Below are 25,156 nucleotides of genomic sequence, written 5' to 3'. Positions count from 1 at the left end.
TCATCATGGACTGCCCATCTCAACACACATAATCCTAATGGCCTTTTTTTTATATTTGAAGACTATTTAGTTATCCCAATTTTGAGGAGGCCATGGTTTGAAAGGCTCAAGTTGCCACAAGATTTTTCTTGAATTTTTCAGGCCCCTTGACTTCAAACAAAATCCAACAAAAAGCCATAATGGGGGTTACTGGCATTTGAAGCCATCACGCCACACAAATTGCTAATTTGGGTACCAGCAAGGATTGTCTTTTTAGAAGCTGTGGCAGATGAATTATAAACATTTCATGATTCAAAATAGGAGGGGCATATTTCCCCCTCATGCTAAGTATTTTGATTATGATGTTTTAGGGAAAGAAGGTTATGACAAGCTAGGAGATACCATTTACAAATATAATGAAGTTGGGTAAAGCTAGACCCTATGATCCTGAGGGCTTTATCAATATGTTGAGGAAACAAGTTGGTAGGGTTGGATATGAACAACAATAGCATAAAGGAGAAGACCTCATCAAAAGCTGCAAGAATATAACTAAGAAGGATTTAAGGAGAGACAGGTGGACAAGAATAATGGCGGCAAAACAAAGAAGACAGAACAATCCGGATTTTAAGGGAGCATATTCTGAAATCCAAGACCCAATAGAGAGGATGCAGGTCAGACTGGAACATGTTGACACCCTCAATGTGATGCCACCCAAAGTAAAGCCAATTGAGATTGTTGCCCAAAGAATGGTAGCTCTCGATACCCTATTAGCACCCATGGGTGAGGCGAGAATATAGCATTAGGTTGGTTTTCTCAGCTAGAGCAATCTAGGAGCCAAACTCCCATGGTAGAAGGCTCCATTACATAACTACAACATACTAGACCTGCTACAAGCCAGCACAAAGATCTCATCCCTTCACAGGCCCTTGTTTCCTATGATGAAACTGAGGGAAATGATGAGTTTATTCCCCCAGTGATCCCATCATGAATATTGTTAGGTTCCCCAAAGCATTTTGGAAAATTGAGGCTATTGCTCCCAAAGCTGTTACTCTATTAGGAGATTTCGATGTTAATGATATAATAAACGATGTAAGAAATAAGGCATGTGAAAGATTCATCTCTAGTGACAATTTTATCAAAACAACTGTGTTTAAATTTTTGTACTATACTGAAAACAGTAAAATAATGAGAAATGATCCAAATACTGCAAAGAGTGCTTCATTTTTTGGAGTAAACATTGTTGATATATTCTTAGCAGGCTAGGAGATTAGAAAGGTGGAGTAGCTTCTTGTTGCTTCCAGGTTGGTATCTTGGCTGTACAATTGCTTTTGACACTTTGAGAAGTAGTGAGGTTGGTGACATACTCTAGAGAACTGAACAAGCAAGAAAATTTTACTCAAACTCTGAATACTGCCTCTCTTTAGAGACTCAAGCAATATGGGCAATTGCCCAAGGTAATGGCAAGCCTCAAGTGTATGATGACCCACAAAGACTAATTCAACGATTAATTGTCAAAAGTGGGAGACAATCAAGCACAAAAGGCAGATTCTCTAGTAGTATGTACTACACAATTCAATGAAGCCACCACCAAGAAGCTACAAAGGGACTATGATCAATTGCTGCAGGATGTCATCAAGTTAAATAAAGAACTTGGAGAAGAAAGAGCCAAGTCAAAGGGCTACTTGGATCAAATTCAATTATTAAAATTAGGATCTATTATCCCTCCTACATCTTAGGGTAGTGGTATCTCTTAGAAAGAAATGAACAAGATAGTGGATCAATTAAGGACCTTGCAAGAAGAGAAAAAGATTTGAACCACCAAGAGAAGGCAAGAGATAGAAAAATTAATGAAAGGCGTATTTGAAGCCAATGTATCAAACCTCAAGCAAATGATTTTTGGGAGTGCCATGCCAACCTATTGAAAACCATAGACCAAGTTTAGGATTTGAGCCCACAATTGATAGAGATTAATATGATATAGCTACCCAAGGTGGTCAAAAAAATTCTTAGGATTAAGGTAACATCAACGTTGTAAATCTTATGTTAATTAATTTGCTACAGATTCCTATGAAGGTGTCTGTAGGTCCCTAGGGTGTTGGTCGAAAAATAATTAGTAAACATATTCCAGCTATAGTTTTTTAAATGCCTTCATTATCTCAAGCTGGATGCTTGGAAAGAAGTGAAAGGTGACACGTGGCCTTCTATATAGGTGAATTGGAATCTCCTCAAGTAAGGCATTTGGAAAGGTGGGAAGGATGACTTGGCATTCCATACAAGTGACTTTTGGCTACACCAGATTGGGCACTTAGAAAGGAGCGAAAAGGTGACTATTGAATGGATGACTCTTCACATTTGAGATGGAATTCCAAGGAGTGGGACATTTGGTTTTTACAAGGAGCATTTTGGTGCCATGTTTTACCATGGTTTGTGTGCCTCTTGTTTTGGAAACTCCTATTAATATCCTACTTTCAAAAATTCTATAGATTGGATCCTTGGGATGGTGGTTATGCATCATGTTTTGGTTGCTTTGTTGAGAATTCACAGTTATATAGGTGTTGAAGATACAAGACAAAGGAGTGAAGGAAGGGTATCACTTTATAATATTGGTCAATGAAGATAATACATACTTGGCCTCTCTTTCTTGTGGATTTTTTTTCCCACAAGGGTTTCTTCATGTAAACATTAAGAAATGGGTTGATTTTATGTGGTTAACTGATTTCTTTTAGTTGCTAATTTATATTCATAAATACATTAATGGTATTTAACACATCAAGGACACATAAATGGATGGTAATTCATGTGTAAACAAGCTTAATTTCAAATCTGCACACATAATTTTCAGATTTCATATTGTAGTAGTTTACCTTTTATTCCTAACATTTGGTATCAAATCTTGACCATCCTTGGTTCCTATGTGTAATGTCCCTTTTTTAACTACCTGGAAAGTGGGGACAATTATATATCAACTATCAGTTTTCAAGAGATGTCTTCCCTTGGTGATGCTAATGTTGCCTTGCAAATGACATACAACCGATTCAAAAGGAGCAATATATGGATAGGATAGCGGATTGATATGGTATCTGATATGATCCTTAGAAATATGCCAAGTTATAATATTTCAGTCTGTAACACTATATATACAGAGATACATGATCTTTCTGATATAGTGATATGGGTTATGCAATAAATCTCTGGTAAAGCTGATAATCTTTCCCTCCAGCTAGACTAATGTAGAGCGGATTTCTGTTTCAGATTCACTCTCAATAAGTATGCAGAAACTGTCACTTATGTCTCTGCTATATTTAATGTGTCGATATACTTATGCAACTATGAATACAATGATATCACCCCATAGTAATAGGTTGCTGTTTCTAGTATTGGCGATATATGCTTGCATCAAGATGGTGCTGTCTTTGATATTGCTAATATTCCTTATGCAATCACTTATGTGCCTTCGGCAATGGTTCCCAAAGAGCGATCCTAAAGGAAGTCCAATTCCCACTCCCCTACTAAAATGGAAAGAGTTGCCTTCTTATATTTTGTGTTTGGAGTGTTAAGACATGCCTCATGTCTCTTTGTGAATGCTTCCTACATAAACTTACTAATCATTATTAATCTCTAAACTAATGATCGATGGTAATTGGGTTGTCATCGGGTCTATCTGAGATTTGCCTTTAATTGGTGACTGTTGATCATTAGTTGACATCGCGTCACTTTAACCATAAGGCTTAATCGACTTGTACCCTTAGTTTAGCCAATATTGTTATAATTCAAACTACGGCGTTATTATATGGTTGACCATTACTAGGTATACCGTTTCCATGTTAAGCATCGATAATTTATGATTATTAATTTCCCATTGCTTGGCTACCGCTTTTCATATGGACTACCATTGCTGTTAACACAAGAGTATACCGTAATTATTGTTCTTCACTGATCCCTCATTCATCGACTACCTTCAGTATCGTGCCTGCTATGTCTTTCTTCTTTATTGTGAAGAGTGGATGATTGGAACGATTTCTTGGTACCTTTATTGATTCTTCCTTCTTCCGTTCTTCTAAACTGTAAATATATATAACCATTCTGATCTGATCTGAACTGCTCAGTCGTGATGTATGACTACTGATACGTATGGCTGGAAATATAAGTCTAAGAGAAACACGGCTGTATCCTCAAAGGATGAAGTAAGAAAATAAGATATCCCATGATGTCCTTTGAGAATGGGATCGATCCATATGATATATCTTGCAAGATCAAAGGGTTGCATCTTTTGAGTGTTTTAAGAGTTACGTCTTTTCAATGGAATGGCTTCCTCTAACAGCCACGTCTTCTATTTAATATTATTAATTTATTTACTTAACATTTTTAATATTATCACTGCTATTTATCGATCATTGTTTAAGATCAATATACCACTTCAATGATACTCAATGCTTATCATAACCTTGTCGTTCTTTGTCATTATCATTGAATTAGCTTGCTGCACATAGATTTTAATTATTACCTTAATAGATTGAGCTTTATTTGATGACCTGTCTTATAACCGCTTGTTCTTCTTTGTTGATATCAATTTGGCATATCGTTCATGTATCCTAGTTATCTTTACTCGTATGCACTCACCGGGTATTTATTTTATTATTATTATTTATTTATATTACTTATATTATTATTATTTAATATTAAGCAATATAAATTTTATATTAAATTTTATTTGTTATTAATAAATAATGATCATATATAACATAAATAATAATCATAACAAATAATAAACATTAATAATTATATATTAGAGGAAAATTGTGAAGTCTCATAAATGAGACGATTTTCCAATATTATTAAATGTTAATTAATAAATGTTTTAATTATCGTATTTATTGAATCACAATAATCCAATGTCCAAAAGGGGTTATGACACTATGGGTGTAAGGGGTTTTTGGTCTATGGTGAGTTTCTGGTAGTTTTGTTTTGCAGATTTGTGTGTGGAAGCCATGGTTGCATCTAAATGGTGGTTAGACATTGAGAAGCTCAATGGAACTAACCATGAATTGTGGAAGTTAATGATGGAGGATCTCTTAGAAAAAAGAGATCAATGGATAGTGTCAACAAAGAAATTTCAGCCTGACAATGTTGTCAAAGACAACTAAGACAAGATGGATAAGAAAGCACAGGGGACAATTCGGCTTTGTCTTGTCTTGTAGACTCTATCCAATTCGTGTATTGTGCTTCTATATTCATTACGAATGTCAGAGGAGAGAATAATTCTTGCTATTAGTGCTAACTTAACAAATCCCGAGTTGGATGCTCATGTTGCAACTTTGATGGTAGAAAAAATGAGAAAAATGGCCACTATGGATAGTTTTAAGAATGCTCTTCATGTTAGGGCAAGGTCCAAAGAAAGAAGAGGATCTAAGGGAGACCAAAAAGGGCCCAAAGAGAGGTCTAAGTCTCAAGACCAATCTTAAACTCCTAAATGAACAAAGTGAAGTGTTGAAATTGTGATAAAATGGGGCATGTGAAGGAGTGCAGAAGTAAAAATAAACAATAGGATTCCTCTACAGAAAAGTCCTCTGAATCAAGTGATGAAGCTGTATTTCTTTCTTGTAATATTATGTCCGATAAATATTGGTTGGTGACTCAAGATATTCATACCCTGTGAATCTTCATAAGGAATGGTTCTTCTCATATCAAGATTATGGTGATGGGGAGGTATACATTGGGGAAAATAATTCATATCCTATTGTTGGATGGGGAAAGGTAAAGTTGTGTTCCAACAATGGGAGGATAAAAATTTTCCCAGGCATTTTACATATTCCTGGATTAGCAAGAAATTTAACTACAATTTCAAAGTTGAATGATTCAGGAATGCATGTAACATTTGATAAGATTGGTTGTCGGTTGGTGAGAGGAAATATGGTGGCAGCAAATGCATCAAGAATAGGGTCCTTGTTTAAGCTGGACGACACTACTATTCCACTTGTGTAACTGATAAATCTAAAAATATATGTATTGTAGCATCGTAGATCAGGCCATATAAGTGAAAAAGGATTAAAAATGATAATGAATAAAAAGTTGGTTGATGGTTTTTCTTATACCAATGAGTATTATGGTTTTTGTTAGAGTTGTGTTTGGTAAACAAAACAAATCATCACTTCTTTAGGAAATTATCAACCAAAGAATAAATTAGAAATCATTTATATAGATGTATAAATTCTTATGGATGTTGGTTGTATTAAAAAATCTTGGCATTTTGCAAGGTCACCAGGAAATGGGGGATACATGGAGACTCCAAAGACTGGTACCAATATTGGTACTGCTAATTTTCAAAAATAGGAGACGAGGGTACTTGGAGGTGCCAATTTTTTTAATATAATTCAATAATTTCCAAAAAATATCATGACACAATTTTGAAAACAAGAACAGTGGTAAAGTTTAACATTAAATTTAAAGTTTCAATACACAAATCAAAATTTCAAATGTCATTGTGTCAAAGAGTTCAAAACCATACTACATATTTCATATTAGATTATCATTTATATTGAAATTCAAAATATTGATAGTTTGATGTTGATACGCAAACAAAAAACAAAATTCAGAAATATATAGTCTACTCTTGAATGTTGTGATCATCCATATCAAGGTCCTTAGCTATGATGCTTTCTAGAGAATCATCACTCTCAAACTCAGGTTCCTCTGATGGTAGCAGAACTGGGGGTAATTCATTAAGTCCATATGGTTCAATCGCTTCATCCACCATGGTTGCAACTTCTCCATCTTATGCAATTTGGTCCTATTTTGCTGAAGGAACCTCCATGTATGCAGTTTCAACATGAGAGATAAGACGAAGTGAGCTATGAATGTGCACCAAGTTATTTGCTTTCTTTGACTCTAATTGGTTCCTTTTTAGTGAATGAATAAAACCATAAGTACTCCAATTTGTCTCACAAGATGAAGAGCTAGCTAATTGTGAGAGAAATCTTAATGCAAATGATTGCAATTCAGGGGTTTCACCTCCATCATTCCACCACCACACTATAGGGTCTTTCTTTGCTCATATATCATATAACGCTTCCCTTAAAAAAAAATCATCATGCCCACATGAAAACTGATTCAATTGACTCCTCATAATTGAAGCATCCTCACCTTGACCATAAATCTTTTTTATTGCAGCCAAAATCCCTTCATTACCTCTCAATCCTCATGTGGAGCCCTCTTATTGGTCTCTTGTGAATTATGCCATCTAGAATTTAAGGCATAGGCAGCAAAATGAAGGGGTGTGTTAAGTTTGTTCCATCTTCCATGTAATTTTTCTTTTATCAAAGAATATAAAGAAAGATCTTTTGCATCTATTATTTTCTTGACTTTCAAACATGGAATCTATTTCTTCATAAAATTCTCACAAACATGGCTTGTTTGAGTTTGCAAATTTAATCACCTTACATATGGACCTAATAAAGTCCAAAACAAATCTAACATCAGCCCAAAAATGGTCATCAAGGACCAAACCTATTACCTCATCTACAATATCTAATGTAGATTGCCTCCAAGCTGTCCATGCATCACTAACTACTATGAAACACAAAGCTCCTTTGACTTCACAAAGGCGGTCAAGAAGAATGAAATAAGATGCAAACCATGTATCAGCAGGTTTCAGAAGTTCCACCTTGGCAAAATTTCAATAAATGGCTTGTGTGTGGTGATGATTACATATGAACATCTTATTTTTCTGCCCTTTTCTAAGCTCTAAATTCTCTAGAACTTGCCAATATCTTTGACTGCATTATTCAATGAATGCACACTTCAATGTCCAAAATATATGTTTGTGCATTTTTTGCACCATCATACCTGTTGCTTTACAAACAAGGGCAACATCAATAACAACTTTGACTACATGTAAAGAATCAGAAAATGGTGCTTTAGGAAGCACGTAAAGAATCAGAGATGTGTCTCTATCTCCGTGACATGTCTCAAGGGGGGAGACATGTCTCCCAGCTACATTGGTATTTTGTAACCATGATTGATGATGCTTCAAGGTTTACCTAGATTTATTTTATGGGGCATAAATATAAATTAATTTTACTAAGTTTACTATAGTTAGTGTACAATGCCTATTATTATGTTTTGATAATAGGGTTTATCTCACTATGTATTAATTGTTTGTTGGCTTCGAGTAGCTATAAGCGTCATTTGGTTGATGGTTGTGTTCCTCTTGGCAATCGTCAAGTATTCTAAATAGCTTTTTCATTGTCAAGGAAAGTAGTATGATCTAGTCAAATTGAATTTGATCCTTGGCTAACAATCTCTGGTCTTATATAATAAATTTCTGTGCGAATATAAATATATTCTTGATCCTCTATTTGGTATGCACTATTAATTATGTTCATTATTTCAACTATTCATTTTATCAAATAGAGGAAAAACATTTGGCTTGTTTCCTTAAAAGAATAGAGTCAAATTTTAGAAATTCATGCACTTGAACCCCAATAAAGGCAAGAAGTGACCACAAGGTGGTCAAAAACAAGAGATCAAGCAATCTATAAGGATCATAGAGAAAAGGGAACAAAGAACAAGATTAAGAGAAACACTTGAGGAAAATACAACTGTACATTTTCCAAGTCAAAGCCCTTCCCAAGAATGTAGTTAGAATCAGAGTGCAAACAGAAGTAGAAACCTCAATCAGGAAAAATAAAAACAACTTTATGAGTAAGGAATGACAAGAGATAGTAAGACATTTACCCTTACCAAGACGAAGGGTGGATTGATTTCATAGATCAAATTGAAAAGTCAAGACAACCTTCTCTAGACAATGGAAATTTGGAGAAGTCAAAGTCCTTCACATAAGCAGACGAGAGTAACCTTTGAGGCATCGGAGAATTGTCAATCAAAGGAGAGGAAGCCAAGCCAAGGGTGCATAGAAGAAAATTTGAAGGAAAAACAAGTGTATAAAACTCTAACGCAAGATGAGTTGAGGATTCCCACATGTTCGAGAGTGTGAGAAAAGCATTGGATTGTCTGAATCAAAACTCCTTAGCAAGCAGGTTCTAGGAACTAGGTTTGCATCAAAATGAAGTCATAGTAAATCCCTAGTGGAGAAAAGAAAACTTGCCCAAATTGATAAGCTATTGGTTAGAGAATCTCATTAGGCACTATAAGACATGTGAAAAAATCTAGACAACAAATGGGCAAGATGATAAAGCAATTTGGCTACAGCCTTTTGTGGCCACCTTGCAAGGTGTAGAGATTGACTAGTATACAAAAACTAACCAAGCCTCCAAAATGTTAACAATGATAGAGAAAAATAAAAAATTACTTCATATCATTGTTGCATATGCAAAACAAAATTGAAAATGATATATTGATATTCCAATTAATTTCACATTACAATTGACTTATAAAGGCTTTGTTTCCCGTCAACCAACCTATGGCAATGCAACTTCCCAACTAATTATTTATTAAATCTTATCCTAAGTCACTAAATTGACTTACTTAAAAACATAACCCTTAATTTTTTCCAACATCCTCCTTAAGGTTTGCATTACAAAAACAAAGAAAAACAATATATGGATTGAATACAGCAATCCCACTAGAAATCTGTAGAAGCATTGTTGTGAAATATCGATCGAAGAATAATGACAGTGATTCTGGAAGACTGATTGCCGTGAGTTATTGATCGTCTCCATCATTGAATCCGATTTAAATACAAGAGGAAAGGTTGCCTACGTAGGGGCATGTCCATACATGGCAGTTCGTCTCCATCATTGAATCCGATTTAAATACAAGAGGAAAGGTTGCCTACGTAGGGACATGTCCATACGTGGCAATGCCCCTACAGAGGCAACCGTTCATAACAATTAGTTTGTTTATGTTTAATTTCTGAACTGTATGCTCTGTTAATATATCACTCTCCATAATGACTTTCAGGCATCGATTTAATAACCATATATATATAATAACCGATTTACCATCAATTAGATTCACGAGGGCTATATCTTAACACTCCCTCTTAGCAGGAGTGGATCTAAATAATTTTCTTGGGAGCATATTATGTCATGACTTCCAACACAATTTGGGACAACATTTAATATAGTCTTGTCATGACAATAAACTCAATATCATGATATCCGGCTCAGTCCGAGACAATCACTTAAGAAGTCAATCATGAGATGATCACATACTTTAGGATCAAGACATCCGGCACAGTCCGGGACAACAACTTAATGTAGTCAATCTTGACACTTGGTCAACTATTGTCAAGATCGTCACCTTGAAATAGTAACCTTAAACATAAGAAGATCATCATCTTCTTGAACACAGTTAGAATATTGCAATATACATTTTATTTATTTATTCATGAACAAATTACACATGGTAGGAATTTCATCCTAATAATCTCAATTATAATCTAGTCATACCAAGTTTACTTCTGAAGTATTCTATCTTCAATCTTGCAAGTGGCTTGGTGAAGATATCAGCATTTTGTTCTTCAGTACTGATGTACACTAGTTTTATGACGTTTCGATCTACCATATCTCTTATGTAGTGATAAGGGATCTCAATATGTTTGGATCTATTGTGAAAAACTGGATTTACTGAGAGCTTGATACAGCTCTGATTATCACAGTGAATTATTGTTGAATTCAGAGTTTTTCCAAATAATCCAAATAATAACTTTCTTAGCCATACCGCTTCACGAGCTCCCATGGAGGCTGCCATATATTCTGCTTCGGTGGAGCTTTGTGCAACTGCTGACTGTTTTCTGCTGAACCAAGATATCATAGCAGAACCAAGACTGAAGCAACACCCTGTAGTACTTTTACGGTCAATGGTACTTCCGGCCCAATCAAAATCAGAATATCCTTCAACTATCTCAACATTTTCATACTTTAAGCCAAGTCCAATTGTGCCTCGTAAATATCTTAGAATGTGTTTAGCAGCCATTAGATGTATCTTCTTAGGTTCACACATGAAGTGACTTAATACATTTGTAGCATAGCAGATATCAGGACGAGTATTTACCAAATACATGAGTGAACCAACGATTTGTCTGTAGAGTGTGGGATCTGTAGGTTCTGAATCTTCTGCCTCAATTTTCAGCTTGTGCAAATTAGTTTCCATTGGTGTAGCTAATGGCTTACACTCCATCATCCCAAATCTAGTTAGAATATCTGTGGTGTACTTTCCTTGATTTAGGAAGATGTAGTTTTTCTTCTGCCATACTTCTAATCCCAGAAAATAATGTAGAAGCCCTAGATCTTATATTAAATTCTGCTGCCAGATCTTGCTTACATTTCACAATGAGATTATCCTCTCTTGTTATCAAAAGATCATCCACATAAAGGACCAATATAATCATATTTCCATTTGAAGCCTTGAAGTAGATGTTGGGATCTGCTAGGTTCTTGGAGTACCCTAGTTTGGAGAGATAGTTGTCTATCCTTGCATACCAAGCCCTAGGTGCTTGTTTTAGCCCATAGAGAGCTTTCTTTAGTTTACAAACATAGCAATTTTTATCACGTATGGTGAATCCTTCTGGTTGTTCTATATATACTTCTTCAATTGAACCATTTAGGAAGGCAATCTTTACATCCATTTGGTGAATTTTCCATCCTTTGGATGCTGCAATTGCAATGATTGTTCTTACTGACGTATACCGGGCAACTGGGGCAAATGTCTCTTCATAATCAATTCCTGCTTTCTGAGAGAATCCCCTTGCCACAAAGCGAGCTTTATGTTTTTCAATACTGCCATCAGATGCATATTTGATCTTGAATAACCACTTGGATGAGACAACTGATTTGTCTTTTGGTCTAGGCACTATATCCCAAACATCATTCTTTAGTATAGATTGATATTCTTCAACAATAGCATCTTTCCAAGCCTGTTTTGATAAGGCTTCTCTGACATTTGTTGGTTCAGAATTTGTGAGTTCGGTTAGAAGTGCAGCATAACATTTTAGAGTTCTTGTTCTCTTATTTTCTTTGAAAATTTCATTTGGTTCTACATTATTCTCTTCAATCATTTTTCTTGCCCATAGAGGTCTTTTCTTGCTATTGAGTGTTTCAATATTTTCATCAACGAGAGGTTCAGAAGCTCTTATGATGTCCTCCCTCTCTCCCTCTCAGTGTCTGAAGGTTCGGAATTTTCTATGATATTCTCCCTCTCAATCTCAGTTATGTGATCTTCTTCTTCTTTAGTAATGTTATCATCCTCAAGTTCTTTGAGTGTAGTGTTTTCTTCAAACTTTACATCTCTACTTATCTCAACAGATTTTTTCCCTGGAATGTAAATGTGATATCCTTTAGTATTTTCACTATAGCCAATGAAGATACCTCTTTTTCCGGATGGTTCTAGTTTTGTCCTCTTTTCTTTAGGAACATGTATATATACGGGGCAGCCAAATATCCTTAAATGACTTAAGTCTGGTTTGTTCCCTGTAAAAGCTTCTTCAGGAGTTATGTTTTCTAGAACTGAGTGCGGACATCTGTTTTGAATGTAGACTGTTGTATTTGAAGCTTCTGCCCAGAATGAAGTGTGTAAGTTTTGGTCATGCATCATGGCTTTGCTGCTTCAATTATGGTTCTGTTCTTTCTTTCTGCCACTCCATTCTGTTGTGGATTATATGGTACAATATACTCTCTCTTAATCCCAACAGAATTACAAAAGTCTTTGAAGTTGTCAGATGTATATTCTCCCCCATTGTCGGATCTTAACACCTTAATTTTCTTTCCTGACTAGTTTTCTACTAGTGCCTTGAATTCTTTGAACTTAGATAGTATTTCATTTGAGTCTTTGCACTTTAGAAAATATATCCATGTTTTTCGAGAGTAGTCGTCAACAAAGATTATGTAGTATAAGGATCCAGTTAGGGATGGTGTTGACATGGGACCGCATAGGTCTGAGTGAATTAGTTCTAAAATAACTTTTGATTTGTGCTTGCTTGAGGGAAAAAAAACTTTCACATTCTTTCCCAAGGCACATCCTTTGCAAATGCCTGTGTGTTCAGATTTTAGTTGGGGCAGTCCTGAAGTAATCTTCTTTATGTTGGATAGAGCACTATATCGTAGGTGTCCTAATCTTTTGTGCCATAATTCATTATTATTTGAAACTTCAAGATTTAGTGCTTCCTTTTGATCACTGCATTGTTTGTATAGGCTACCATCTCTTGAACCTACTGTTATGGTATTTTTGATATTTGTATTTTTAGGCCAGAGTAGAACTTTATCTTCATTGAAGGTAACCCGATATCCTTGATCAGCTAGGCCTAAGATTGAGACTAGATTTCTTTTTATTCTAGGTACAAACAAAACATCCTTTAATTGTAGAGATACTCCATTTCTTAGTTTGATAGTACAGGTCCCAATTCCTTTCACAGGATATGTGGAGTTATCTCCAATAGTAACCTCTTCACTTGAGTGCCCGTTAAGTGTTTCAAACTGATTTCTGAATCCAGTTATATGCCTTGATGCTCCACTATCTACGATCCAAGTGTTTTTATTTGTATTTATTTCGCTTGATAGGGCTAAGAAAAAGTGTGAGTTTTCTCCTTTGACTTCGGCTAGAGTAGCTTGTGTTTTCTTCCTTTCTCGACAATTCCTGTGAGTGTGCCCATATTTGTCGCATTTGTAACACTGAATTTTAGACATATCTCTTTTCTGATGGTTTTTATTTCCTCTCTTCCATTTGGAGAACTTTTTCTTTTTGTTGAAGGTATTTGTATTAAGTGCTTGGATTTCTCCTTCTTTATTTGGCCCTAATCCTCTTGAGATTAGTCGAGATTCCTCTTGAATGCACTCATTCTTAAGTTGTTCAAATTTGGCTAAGGGGGGTGTTTTGCTAATACATTGAATGTAGGATTCCCATGAAATTGGTAATCCTCTTAGGGCTATGAGAGAGATTTCTTGATCATCTACCTCATTTCCAATAGTTTGTAATTGGTCTTTTACTTCAGATATCCTTGAAAAGTATGTAGATATTGTATCATCTTTATTCATCTTTATGTTTGAAAGTTGTTGTTTCAAGGTTAACATTCTGCTCGCATTGTTAACTTCATATGTATTTTTAATGGTTTTAAATACTTCATGTGCTTTAGGCAGTCTGGCTATAGATGGAAGAATATGATCTTTGACTGAGTCAATAATTATTTTCTTTGCTTTATTATTACGCCTTTTCCAGGTAGATTTCTCTGGTTCATCATTTGGCATGTCTAGATTTTCTTCTATGTAAGACTCTAATTCTAGTTCTTCAAGAATGGCAATGATTCGTATCTTCCAGGAAACGAAGTTGGAGGCTCCTTCGAGTCTATCTTCCACTCTCATATTACTTGACATTTTGAATATTTTCTTAGTCGGATATATCCTCTACGTATATAGCCTCTGCGTCGATTTGTTATTTACTTCCGATAAATGCTTATGAGTAATATGGCTGTCTAATTTATTCTCTTAATATGCTGGCTCTGATACCATGTTGTGAAATATCGATCGACGAATAATGACAGTGATTCTGGAAGACTGATTGTCGTGAGTTATTGATCGTCTCCATCATTGAATCCGGTTTAAATACAAGAGGAAAGATTGCCTACGTAGGGACATGTCCATACGTGGCAATTGCCATGTATGGACATGCCCCTACAGAGGCAACCGTTCATAACAATTAGTTTGTTTATGTTTAATTTCTGAACTGTATGCTCTGTTAATATATCACTCTCCAGAATGACTTTCAGACATCGATTTAATAACCATATATATATAATAACCGATTTACCATTAGTTAGATTCACGAGGGCTATATCTTAACAAGCATCTCCAACATATCTCCATAGAACACCCCAAACTACTTATGTCCAAGCAAGTGTCTTGTCTAACCACCAAACCTCTTCAGAACACCCCAAACTACTTATGTCCAAGCAAGTGTCCTATCTAACCATCAAACCTCTTCTAGACACCCCAAACTGCTCATGTCCAAGCAAGTGTCCTGATTATCCAACAAAACTTGTGAATTGAGACATACTCCATTATATCCACAAGAATACAACTCCTTTGAATTGAGACAAACTCTATCATCCACGGTAACACATCTGCAAAGCTATGAACCAAGACAAACTCAATAATCTACAAACCAAAACAATTGCTATGCCCCCCCTTGCTTCGTGAATGGACCTAAACAACAAGATAAATCATAAGACTAGTGTTGCTTCTCATGCCATATATCATCTCTGAGTGAAAAGCTAACTTGAGATGAAAGATGTCCTCCTGCCTCCATTTTCTCCAACCTCCAATATGATTTGCTCAAATTGTTTTTAAAATAGATATTCCTTCTCATTGTAGTTGTGAGAAGAATCTTGATCATGTACTGCAAAACCACACATTTCTACCTTATTTTCAGCAACCATCAAAGCATTATTATTTTTTAAGTTATCATCAATAAGATCCTTAGCACGTTGAATGCAATTCATTAGAATATGCCCTCTTTATTACAATGGTAACATTTAAAATTTGTAATCTTTCCCATTGAATTGTTAGACTCCTTTACAAAAAAGTAGTTTTCTTCAGTAATTGTATGATTTTTAGCAACTCTACTCTCTTCAACAATCAAGAAAGAAACCAGAGTCTCGAATCTTGGATTGATATTGTTTAAAGTACAATATTGTCAAAGATTGGAGGCATACTACTTAAAAAAATTGCTTTGGCGTCATCATCATCAATTGTAGAATTTATGTCTGCAAGTTGATTAAGAAGAGAATGAAATGTACTAATATTTTCAACAATGCTTTCACCCTCTGTCATCTTCAAGCCAAAAAGATTTTATTTAATTGACATCTTGGCACTTGAAGCTTGTGAGCCAAATAAAGGATTAAGACCATCCTATTGGCAATGTGTTGTTATTGATGTCAACCTAATGTCTGACAATATATGTTGTCCTCGATTGTTGTTGTCATTGATGATATGGTGATTGGTTAGAGAATTGTTGTAGTTGTTGAGGAAGTGATGATGAAGTTGTATGTTCATGTTTGTCAATATATGAGGAGATTGTTGGCAGCTGATTGTCAGTTGTCATTATGATTTGTATGACTGGTATAAAGAGGTTGATATAGAAAACAAATGGATATTGGTTATAGATGGTTTGTGGATGTCCACCTTCTTGGTGTCTAATGTTTACATTTAGTATGATATGCTGATACAGATGATGATGCTGACAATGTGGCTGATGGAAAAGATAGCATGATGAGGTTTAAATGGCTTCAGATATTAAGATGAGGATTAGTTGCATGACAATAGAATGGAGTTATTGTACTGAGTGAGAAGATGATGTTTCCGGGACATTTTGGTCCTTGGAAGGTTGATAGAGAAAGATGGTGCAAAAGTATATACTCAAATACCGGATTCGTGGCTATAGGGCAAGGTGCGGAGCTGGGTTCAAGCCCAGTCTAGCCCTAGGTTCGCCGCCACTTTGGCCCCGTGGAAACTAGAAAAGGCTTTGTTTTTTTTGTTTTGTTATTTTTAAATTATAGTCCTACGGGTTTTGTCTCGTCCTCCGTCTCTCTCTTTTGGCTCCATCTTCCTCCTCCCCCCTCTTCCGTTCAATTTGGTATTTTAGCAAATAGGTGGCAATGAAAAGGTAGAATTCATTGTAGCACGACACTGTCTTTATTTTTATTTTAGTGTTATTTATACTTCAAGTTTTATATCCTTCGATTTGGTATTTTATAAATTTAATATGTAAAATTTAATACTTAAAAAAATTTAAATTAAACTAATATTATAATTTATATTATTATATATTAATAATATTTTTAATTAAAAGTTTAAACATATTTTATTATTTATTTTCTTTTATGTTAAACTTTATTAAATATTATAACATATTATTATTATTATAATATTATTATATTATATTATATATTATAATATTATTATATATGTGTGTACAAACGTACCCGTACCCATACCCAAGGAAAAAATATTGCCATACCTGTGATTTTGTGCCCGAACCAGTAACTTGAGTATATATTGATGTCTATTCGGAAGAATGCTCTACATTCCTCCACAATTGATGATATGGTCTTGTAGACTTGAACATAATGTTTATGCTCTATGGACATTGCACTCCTATCTTTTCAGGTTCTTGGTGTTGCAGCTAATGAGGTTGGTGATTGCAATTGGTTGTCAGTTTGGTTGTCTATCAAAACTGGTCCGGAAAATGCTCCCCATTCTCCACATTGATGTTTCAAGTGTTGCGTCTTGGAGGACATATTTATAATGTCTATATTGTGTCTCAATTCAACTTTCAAAAGCTAGTATGGTTTACAAGTAGTGATTATGTTGCTTTGTGTGTAAATGGCTCTCCAAAATGAAGTGCTTTATAGCAGTTGTGTTATGCCAACATGATTTTGATATGGAAAGAACAATTTGAGAATGATGTTGGATGTTCAAGGAATGTCTTGATATGCTCCGCATAATGCTAGATGGTCTGTTTGATAGTGTATTATGACCAGAATATGTGTTTCAAGGTAATTGCTTTGGTCCGGCTGACAAAAGTTGTTTTCTTCTTGTGGTGAATTCTTGGGTGTCTCCGCTTGCTTTGAAGAATGTGTTGCATTGAATTTGGGTCCTACCTTGGCGTGTGGGGATCCGCATTGGGCTTGTTCATCTAGAAGATATGTTTTGGGCCGATTGGTGATGTGCTACTTGGTGCATCTAGATTCCATACGTTACCTTGTTACCAACCTTGGAGGATGAGTGATAACGTGTGAATTATTTTAAACTGCTTAAGTGATATGATTCTTTTTTTGGTTGTCTCTATCTCCTGGATAGGACCGTATTCACAACATTTATGTTTTGGTGGCTGACTTGATAGGACCTATGTTTGTCCCCTACTCTAGCCGACCTAATTGATGTTTGCAATAAAGAAGATGGTATATATAGAAGATCAAATTGTTGTTGATGGTGTGGATGAGTGTGTGGATCAATATGAGTGTTGCACTTACATGGTTATATCATTTGCAGAAGTCAGTGATGTGAAGTTGTGACAAAGGAAGTGTGCGGTGATTGCTATGAAGTTGGTTGCTTGAGACAAAGATTCAATGACAGCTTCATACTTGGAGATTGTTAGAGGCTATGTCATTGAAGGCCTGTTCATTTTGATTCATATGTTCATGTACCTTTCTTGGAGACAATGAGTCTTCTCAACAAGTTTTGTATCTTGCCCTGAGGCAGTGCATCTCAGCCTACAAGTCCCTTGTATCTTGCCCTGGAATAATGCATTTCAGCCTACAAGTCCTTCAAAGAGCAATGCGCTTCCTTGGCAATGAACCTAAAACAATATTGTAATCTTTTTATTTATTGTGAGTTGACTCTCACTATTGTTTTTCCCTATTTGGGTTTTCCACATAAATCCAGTGTTATCTTGTGCATGGTGATTCATTATTTTATCTTTCATTTTGCTGATAAGATTAAAGATTAATTCAACAATAAATTGTGAAATAAAATCCAAGTATTTGGTCCAAACTGATTCACCCCCCCCCCAACCCTCTCAATCTTAAGTATTTGCTTTGAAGTTTTACTAAGATTAATATGGTGTAAATATGCATCAAATAACCCAAGACCAATCAATGTTGTATCTCTACGATCTTTTGCTATCCATTTTCCTCCTCCATCTTGATATCTTGGTTTTTTAATAGTTCCATTAACAATATCCCACAAATTTTTTTCTATCAAAACTAATTGCACCTTAACTTGCCATGCATGAAATCATGCCCTTCAAATTTAGCAAGAACATATGATTTCTCCATAAAAAATTTCACTCCAACAAAACTTATCTTGAAAATGCCATGAACCACAAAATTTCTGCCTCTTTTAAAATATGGAGCTACCAACTTTGAACCATTGATTAAAATGATTAAAAATGCTTAACCTTAAAGCTTCAATCCCATGCACAATGGTGGCAAACATTCCAGCAACCCTCTTCTGCCCAGCATCCAAAAAACTTTCAATTATTTTAGTGCCTTAATTTGAGCCTCCTCCATATCCAACTTCTTCTAATCATGCCTTCTCTGATTATTCCAGCAGAAATCCATCTTCAACAGGCACAAGAAATAACGGTGCTCTGATACCATGTTAAAAATGAGAGAGAAAATTAAAAAATAACTTCATATCATTGCTGCATATGAAAAACAAAACTGAAAATGATATATTGATATTCTGATTAATTTCACATTACAAATGAATGGCTTATAAAGCCTTTGTTTCCCATCAACTAACTAACCTACGGGAATGCAACTTCCCAACTAATTATTTATTAAATCTAATCCTAAAAATTGTAAACCTTAATTTTTCCAACACAGAAATACATGGAAGCGATTAAATAAAGCCTTCAAAGAAGAGTTGATATTGCTTCGTTATGATAATGAGATAGTAGTGAAAAATACAATACAAAGCAAGGCAAGCATGAAGAGATACAAGCTTATAATCAGACTTAAAGAATATCTTTTAAAGTTAGAAAAAAAACCAGATGACAATCTCAAGAAAAGACGGTTCATGGGACTACTTCCGTCATTAAGAAAAAAGATGAAGGTAGTACCACCCTCTTCCTATTCAGAAGCCTAAAATTGAGCAATGGGCATAGAAAATGAAGATAGAATGCCTCACATAGTAAAAGAAAAATAGAGGAAGACAGAAGTTCGAATGATAGCAGCAATAATGAATAAAGAATGGTGCAAGCGCTTTAAGGGTTGTGCTTTGAATAATGAAAAAATCAAAAGAAGAGAAAGAACCAGCAAAGAAACTATTGAACTATGGTGTACCAAGTGCAAAATTGAAGATCACACTTAAGGTATATACCTTAGAAAAACATGCATCTAACATCCTTACCAAGCCATACTCTTTATGACAAAGCCATACAAGTTCAACTATCAGTGGCTGATTTGAGTTTAGTTTTGGTTTTCAATTTTCCTTCATTTCCTCAGAATTTTTCCAAGTACTAGATTTCAGACATTTTTGAGTTTCAATTTACTCCAGAAGTATCAAATTATTTCAAGGCTTCAAATTTATGTTTTCAAATATTTGTCTTTTGCTATGATCAATTGAAAATCAGTTGTCATAAGAATCCAATATTGTAATAACTAGACGATTTACCACCAGTAATTTAATTTTAATAACTAAATATCCTGGACAGTTTACTGCTAGATCCATGTTGTCGTTGTAATAAATCCTGATTGGTTTATTTACTGGATCCATTTATTTTCAGTATAATATCTGCCAACTTGGCATGTATAAGAATCAGGTGATATAGTCTATCATTTTGGCATTGACAAATTTCCGCTTGTATTCAACCAATTCGGATTGATCGAAATTTGCATATCACCATCTACCATTTTAGTATTGATCAATTCTATGACTTTACTTCTAATGTAATTTGCTTGACTGCCAATATCTTTATTTATTTCATTGTCCTCATTCAAGTTTCCATATGCTCTCACCCTACCCACATCAAGAACTTGGTGATCAAGAAGAGCTAAGATTGAGCGATTGCAAAATTTTCTTGTAGAATTAAATTAGCATCCTACAAGAGACACTATAATTGTCTGAATGGAATCTTAAGTGTTTATTGAGCCTATATAGTCATAAAAATATTAGAGAAACTTGAACAAAAAAGTGATTTCAATTGCAAAATAAATATATGAAGAAACAAAGCAGGAAAAGTACACAATATAATATCGCAATTGTGTTATCATTCAAGACTATATTGCAATTGTGCTAGTGTCCATGACAAGTACATGTGTTTGAAATTTGGATTACAAAAAGAGAAAAAAAAATTGATTTATTGTGACTAGAAATTCTGAACACCGTTATACATTAGTTTCAATATATATTTGATATTGGACTCTTGGAATACGGAGGGATGGAAGGGGAATGGCCAATCGTGTGTTGTACTATTCTTCTCCATTAACGGAGGGCAATTGTATGTTGTACCAAAATTTTGCCCCAACCTTGTAGTGGTTCTAAATGTGAGCACAATTGGAGCTTATTTGATGTCATTCCCACAAAGAAGTGCACCAAATTGACACAAAATCACCTCAATAACCTCATCTTTGTGTCATACAGCCTTTGCCTTCACTCAATAAAGGTGGAGGGCTCAAAACCATTAGTCAATTGACTTGAATGACATTGATTCATATAGCAACTGGATAGCCAAGGATGACAGCTCCACGTTTATAGAAGACATGATTGCTGTTTGTGAGAAGCGAGAAAAGGAGAGTACATCAAGAGTTGAAGTAGAAGACATTGGATTGGATGGCATCATGGTTGATGATGATGTTGAGCTTTAGTAATTTCCTTCTAGATTGAGTAGTATAGCCCCATTGACATCCATCATTAGGATGTCTATGGGAAATTGTAAATTATTTTTAAACAAGAAAACAAATCCAAGAGGATACTGATACTAATGCGTTATCAGCTTAAAGTATTTGTGTATATCATTATGGTGTTTTGATTCTTTTGTTATTTATTCTAAGATCCTTCATAATCTTCAGTAGCTGTATTTTAATGTAAATGCACGTAGTACCCATCAAAGAGCTGCCGAATGTATCATTCCAAGCGTGGATGTAATTCAGACCAAAGGCTAAGATTACAAAAGTAAAAACAATAACCTTGTGGGCAGAATATTTTAAATTTGTCAAAATAAGTTTCATGTAATAAAAGGCATAGATAGATTTTTGGTCATATCCAAGCCAAACACCACATATAAGGCAAAGTCCGTAAGGAGATTTCTTTCCATTTGTCTTCTATGTTGTTCAAATTTCATACCCCTATGCTTTGAACTCACAACCAAAGCTGAGAAGTAAACCAAACCTTTCCAGTCCACCTATAACTGCCTGGAGTACAACCAAATTCTAGTAGACCTATTTAGATGTGACATGTGCCAATAAATTACATGAAGAAATTATCTTCTCTGCCTATCAATTGAGGCAGAATTGGAATGGTTAACATGTTAATTGATTCAATGAAATCGTTATAATATGTCAAGACAATGCATTCAATGTCCATTTTGGTATCAATTTATAAACCTAACCTTTGGCCTGTAGAACTTTTAGGAGACAATGAAGATGCTGGGGAGGTCGAGTTGTAGCTACCTCCTTGATGAAGGTCACGTGATCTGCATTTAGACAAATAGAAATTAACTTTTCTATATAAGTACAACCTTTTGGTTAATATCAAACAATAAAGAAGGATGAATCATCTCTTAGAATTAAAAAACAACTAAAAAGCAATTAACTTGAAGATGAATCCCAGATTCCCATCAGAAAGGGATGCAGCTAAATTAAGAACTGAACATTTATAGTGGAGGAATTTTTATCATATTTAAAATCAATCCTATTTTTGGTTAAGGTTTGCATCACGCACAAAATGATTATAGAGATGAACACTTTGTAGTCGTTGAAGTGGTACTGCACACACATGCCCACCAATATGCATATTGCCTTATTACAATGTGGAGATTTGAACATGAATCGCTCTATTTACAAACACACCACATTACCATTTCACTACAACCCTTTGGAACATTTGAAATAAATGTTTTGTTCTCTCGTGTAAACAATAACATGTAATTTATTACATACAAGGAATTTCAGAAGTACTTTGATTGATAGCAAGACAAAAAAATCCAGTCAGTATGATTTTAATTCCCTCAATTTTCTTCCATCCCAAGAATATCATGCTTTTGAAAACACATGTTTTCTGAATAGAAATGAAGACTTTATATGAGCTTTGTTGTTTATGGAAAACCAGCCACTACTACATCACAGAAAAAGGAAAGTATGAGATTCATACATTTCGTCTTTGATTGTTGCACTTATCATTATCAAAGATACTTGTTTTGGAATGAAGTGAAGGAGAAGCAACCACAAGGTTTACAATCAAATTGGAAACTTCTCCCACACAAATGTCGAGTTTTCTAAGGTTTGCAGTCAGGCTGAAGACTTATCTGCAAGGGAATTGATTCGAACCTTTTCTTTAAGTTCTAGATTCAGCAATGTTAGCAAAGCAGAGAAAACATCACTCATCAAAATAAACTTATTTTCATAGCACAATCACATCAATAAAATATGTCATAAGATGGTATCATGATATGAGTACATCAGGTATCACAAAGTAGAAACAAATGCCACATGATCAATCTCCCAAATGACCTACCTGTAATACTCTCTACATGACCATGGTTGTAAAGACAGAAATTTTGAATAGGGAATCCTTTCTAGACTTTTAAATCCTACTGGCCATAGATATTGCACATGACAATTGGAATGGGCAATTAATAAAGATAAACATTCAATAATTGCATCACTTATTAATCTACAAAATAATTAAATTATAAATGTGTAAATGACTATTAATGTAATGTCCCCTAGTTAGTTATACTTTTATATTAACCTAAATTTGCCCAAATCTAAAATAGGTAATTAAGTTTATGGGAATACCTTTGTATACTGTTTTCCTGCAACTCAAAATTAGAGAACACATGAAGTAATACTTATAAATTAAAACATATACTAGTGAATTAAATTGAGTGATACAATTCTTTGATGTATTAATTACCATTAGTATTATATTTGCTAGATAAAATCAGATTATAGGTTAGTTGCCATTCTTTATTATCCGATTCCTCATGCACTAGTGTAGGCTAGCTGGATAGGGTGTCCAAGAGACCCTCCACCCTAGGCCCAAGAGCAGATGCTACATCCCTCTTGGCTCCATGTGGCACGTGTTAAGCATCCATCATGGAATGGCGTACCCAGCGAGGTGTCCTATCACCGTCCCCCCTCATCACAACCACCTCCTCTCTTAAGCCCAAGAGCAGATGCTTCATCCCTCTTGGCTCCATGTGGCAGGGATTAGGCATCCACTATGGAGTGGCGTGCCGCGTACCTAAGAGAGGGTCCCATATTAAGTAGTAATATGCAGTTGATATGATTGATCAATTAAACAATCTTGTATAGATTATAAGTTCCATTATAGAGTTATATCAGTTTACTGTTAGTATCATCATATTTATCACAGCCTTTATATTATCAGTGTTAGCTTAGACAACTGTGTTATGTCAGATTCTGTACTAGTCTTTAGATTCCACTTATAATCAACTTTATATAATAAATTAGATACATTCCGTTATATTATATTACCACATTTAATGTTGACAGCATTATAGAATTCATCTTCATCACACTCGTATTCCTCATTATGACATTATATTTGATTATGTTCATTAATTGATTTCAGTATTAAATTATATTTACTGATCATTTATCAGATAATCGATTGCATTATTGAACCATATTTATTGTGAATGATCGTTCACCAGATGATCGTTTGCATTATCTGATTGCAGTTATTGTGTTTTTCTGTTCATATATTTCCAGGTAAAACTAAGGCAATGCAGAGCCCGCACCTTTGCTGAGAGTCCTGTGCGTGAGTCTGATGGAGCAGCTTCTTTCGTTGATCCCTTCTCCTTTTCTTTCTTTCCTTCTGTGCTAAGTGTGATGGTTGCTGGTGAAAGTTTGACCTTTCTTTTTCGTATTCTCCTCTTCTGACTTTCCCTCCCAAAAAATGTTATTCCTTTTTCCCCTATTCCTTTATATCTTTCAATGTGAGGGAGAGGTCACACCTCTTCATCATGTATGCCCTTTGGCAAGAGACACACCCTTTCACCATTAGCACCCTTTGAAAGAGTGTAACTCTTCATCATTTATGTCCTTTGATGAGGATTCTATATCAGCAAACAATGGTGACATTACACTTGATCTTGGGGCTGCCTTCTCGTTTGATCAAAGTGACACTGAGGTGGAAGCAGATTTAAAAGTCTATAAGGCTCTTGATACTGAAGGGTTTGATGGTGTTCTTGAACATAAATCAGATCTATTAGTGCACAGTGCTGATCATGATCTTGGTGTTGAGCAATGTCATCACGTGGATGATGTGGGGTGTGAGACTAGGGACAACCAAGGAGTATTTGAAGATAAGAATGAAAATTTTGATTGTAATCAAAGGCTCAAAGAATTGGTGAAGTCTAATCCTATTTATGATATTGAGCATTTTCAGCTAGTTGGTGGAGTTAGACAAGAGTCTTGGAGCAGCTATGGGAGCAGCAATTGCAAGAAACAAAGTTCTGATTTTTTCTTGCAGCCCAT

The 25,156-nt window shown here is 35.0% G+C and overlaps 1 protein-coding gene across 1 annotated transcript in view; it reads right to left on the bottom strand.

The window, feature by feature from the left end:
• The window catches only part of LOC131065750 (protein IN CHLOROPLAST ATPASE BIOGENESIS, chloroplastic), a 96,561-nt gene that overhangs the window by 37,227 nt on the left and 34,178 nt on the right, over nucleotides 1-25,156 (bottom strand). Inside the window, exon 2 of the mRNA XM_058000375.2 lies at nucleotides 22,042-22,125. Within this exon, the coding sequence (XP_057856358.1) occupies nucleotides 22,042-22,125 (84 nt within the window). The remainder of the gene's footprint in view (nucleotides 1-22,041; nucleotides 22,126-25,156) is intronic.

Source organism: Cryptomeria japonica, chromosome 7 (genome assembly GCF_030272615.1).
Source record: "Cryptomeria japonica chromosome 7, Sugi_1.0, whole genome shotgun sequence".
NCBI classification, from domain to species: domain Eukaryota; kingdom Viridiplantae; phylum Streptophyta; class Pinopsida; order Cupressales; family Cupressaceae; genus Cryptomeria; species Cryptomeria japonica.
The sequence above is the reverse complement of the archived record's forward strand: the minus strand, read 5'-3'. Positions and strand labels throughout refer to the sequence as shown.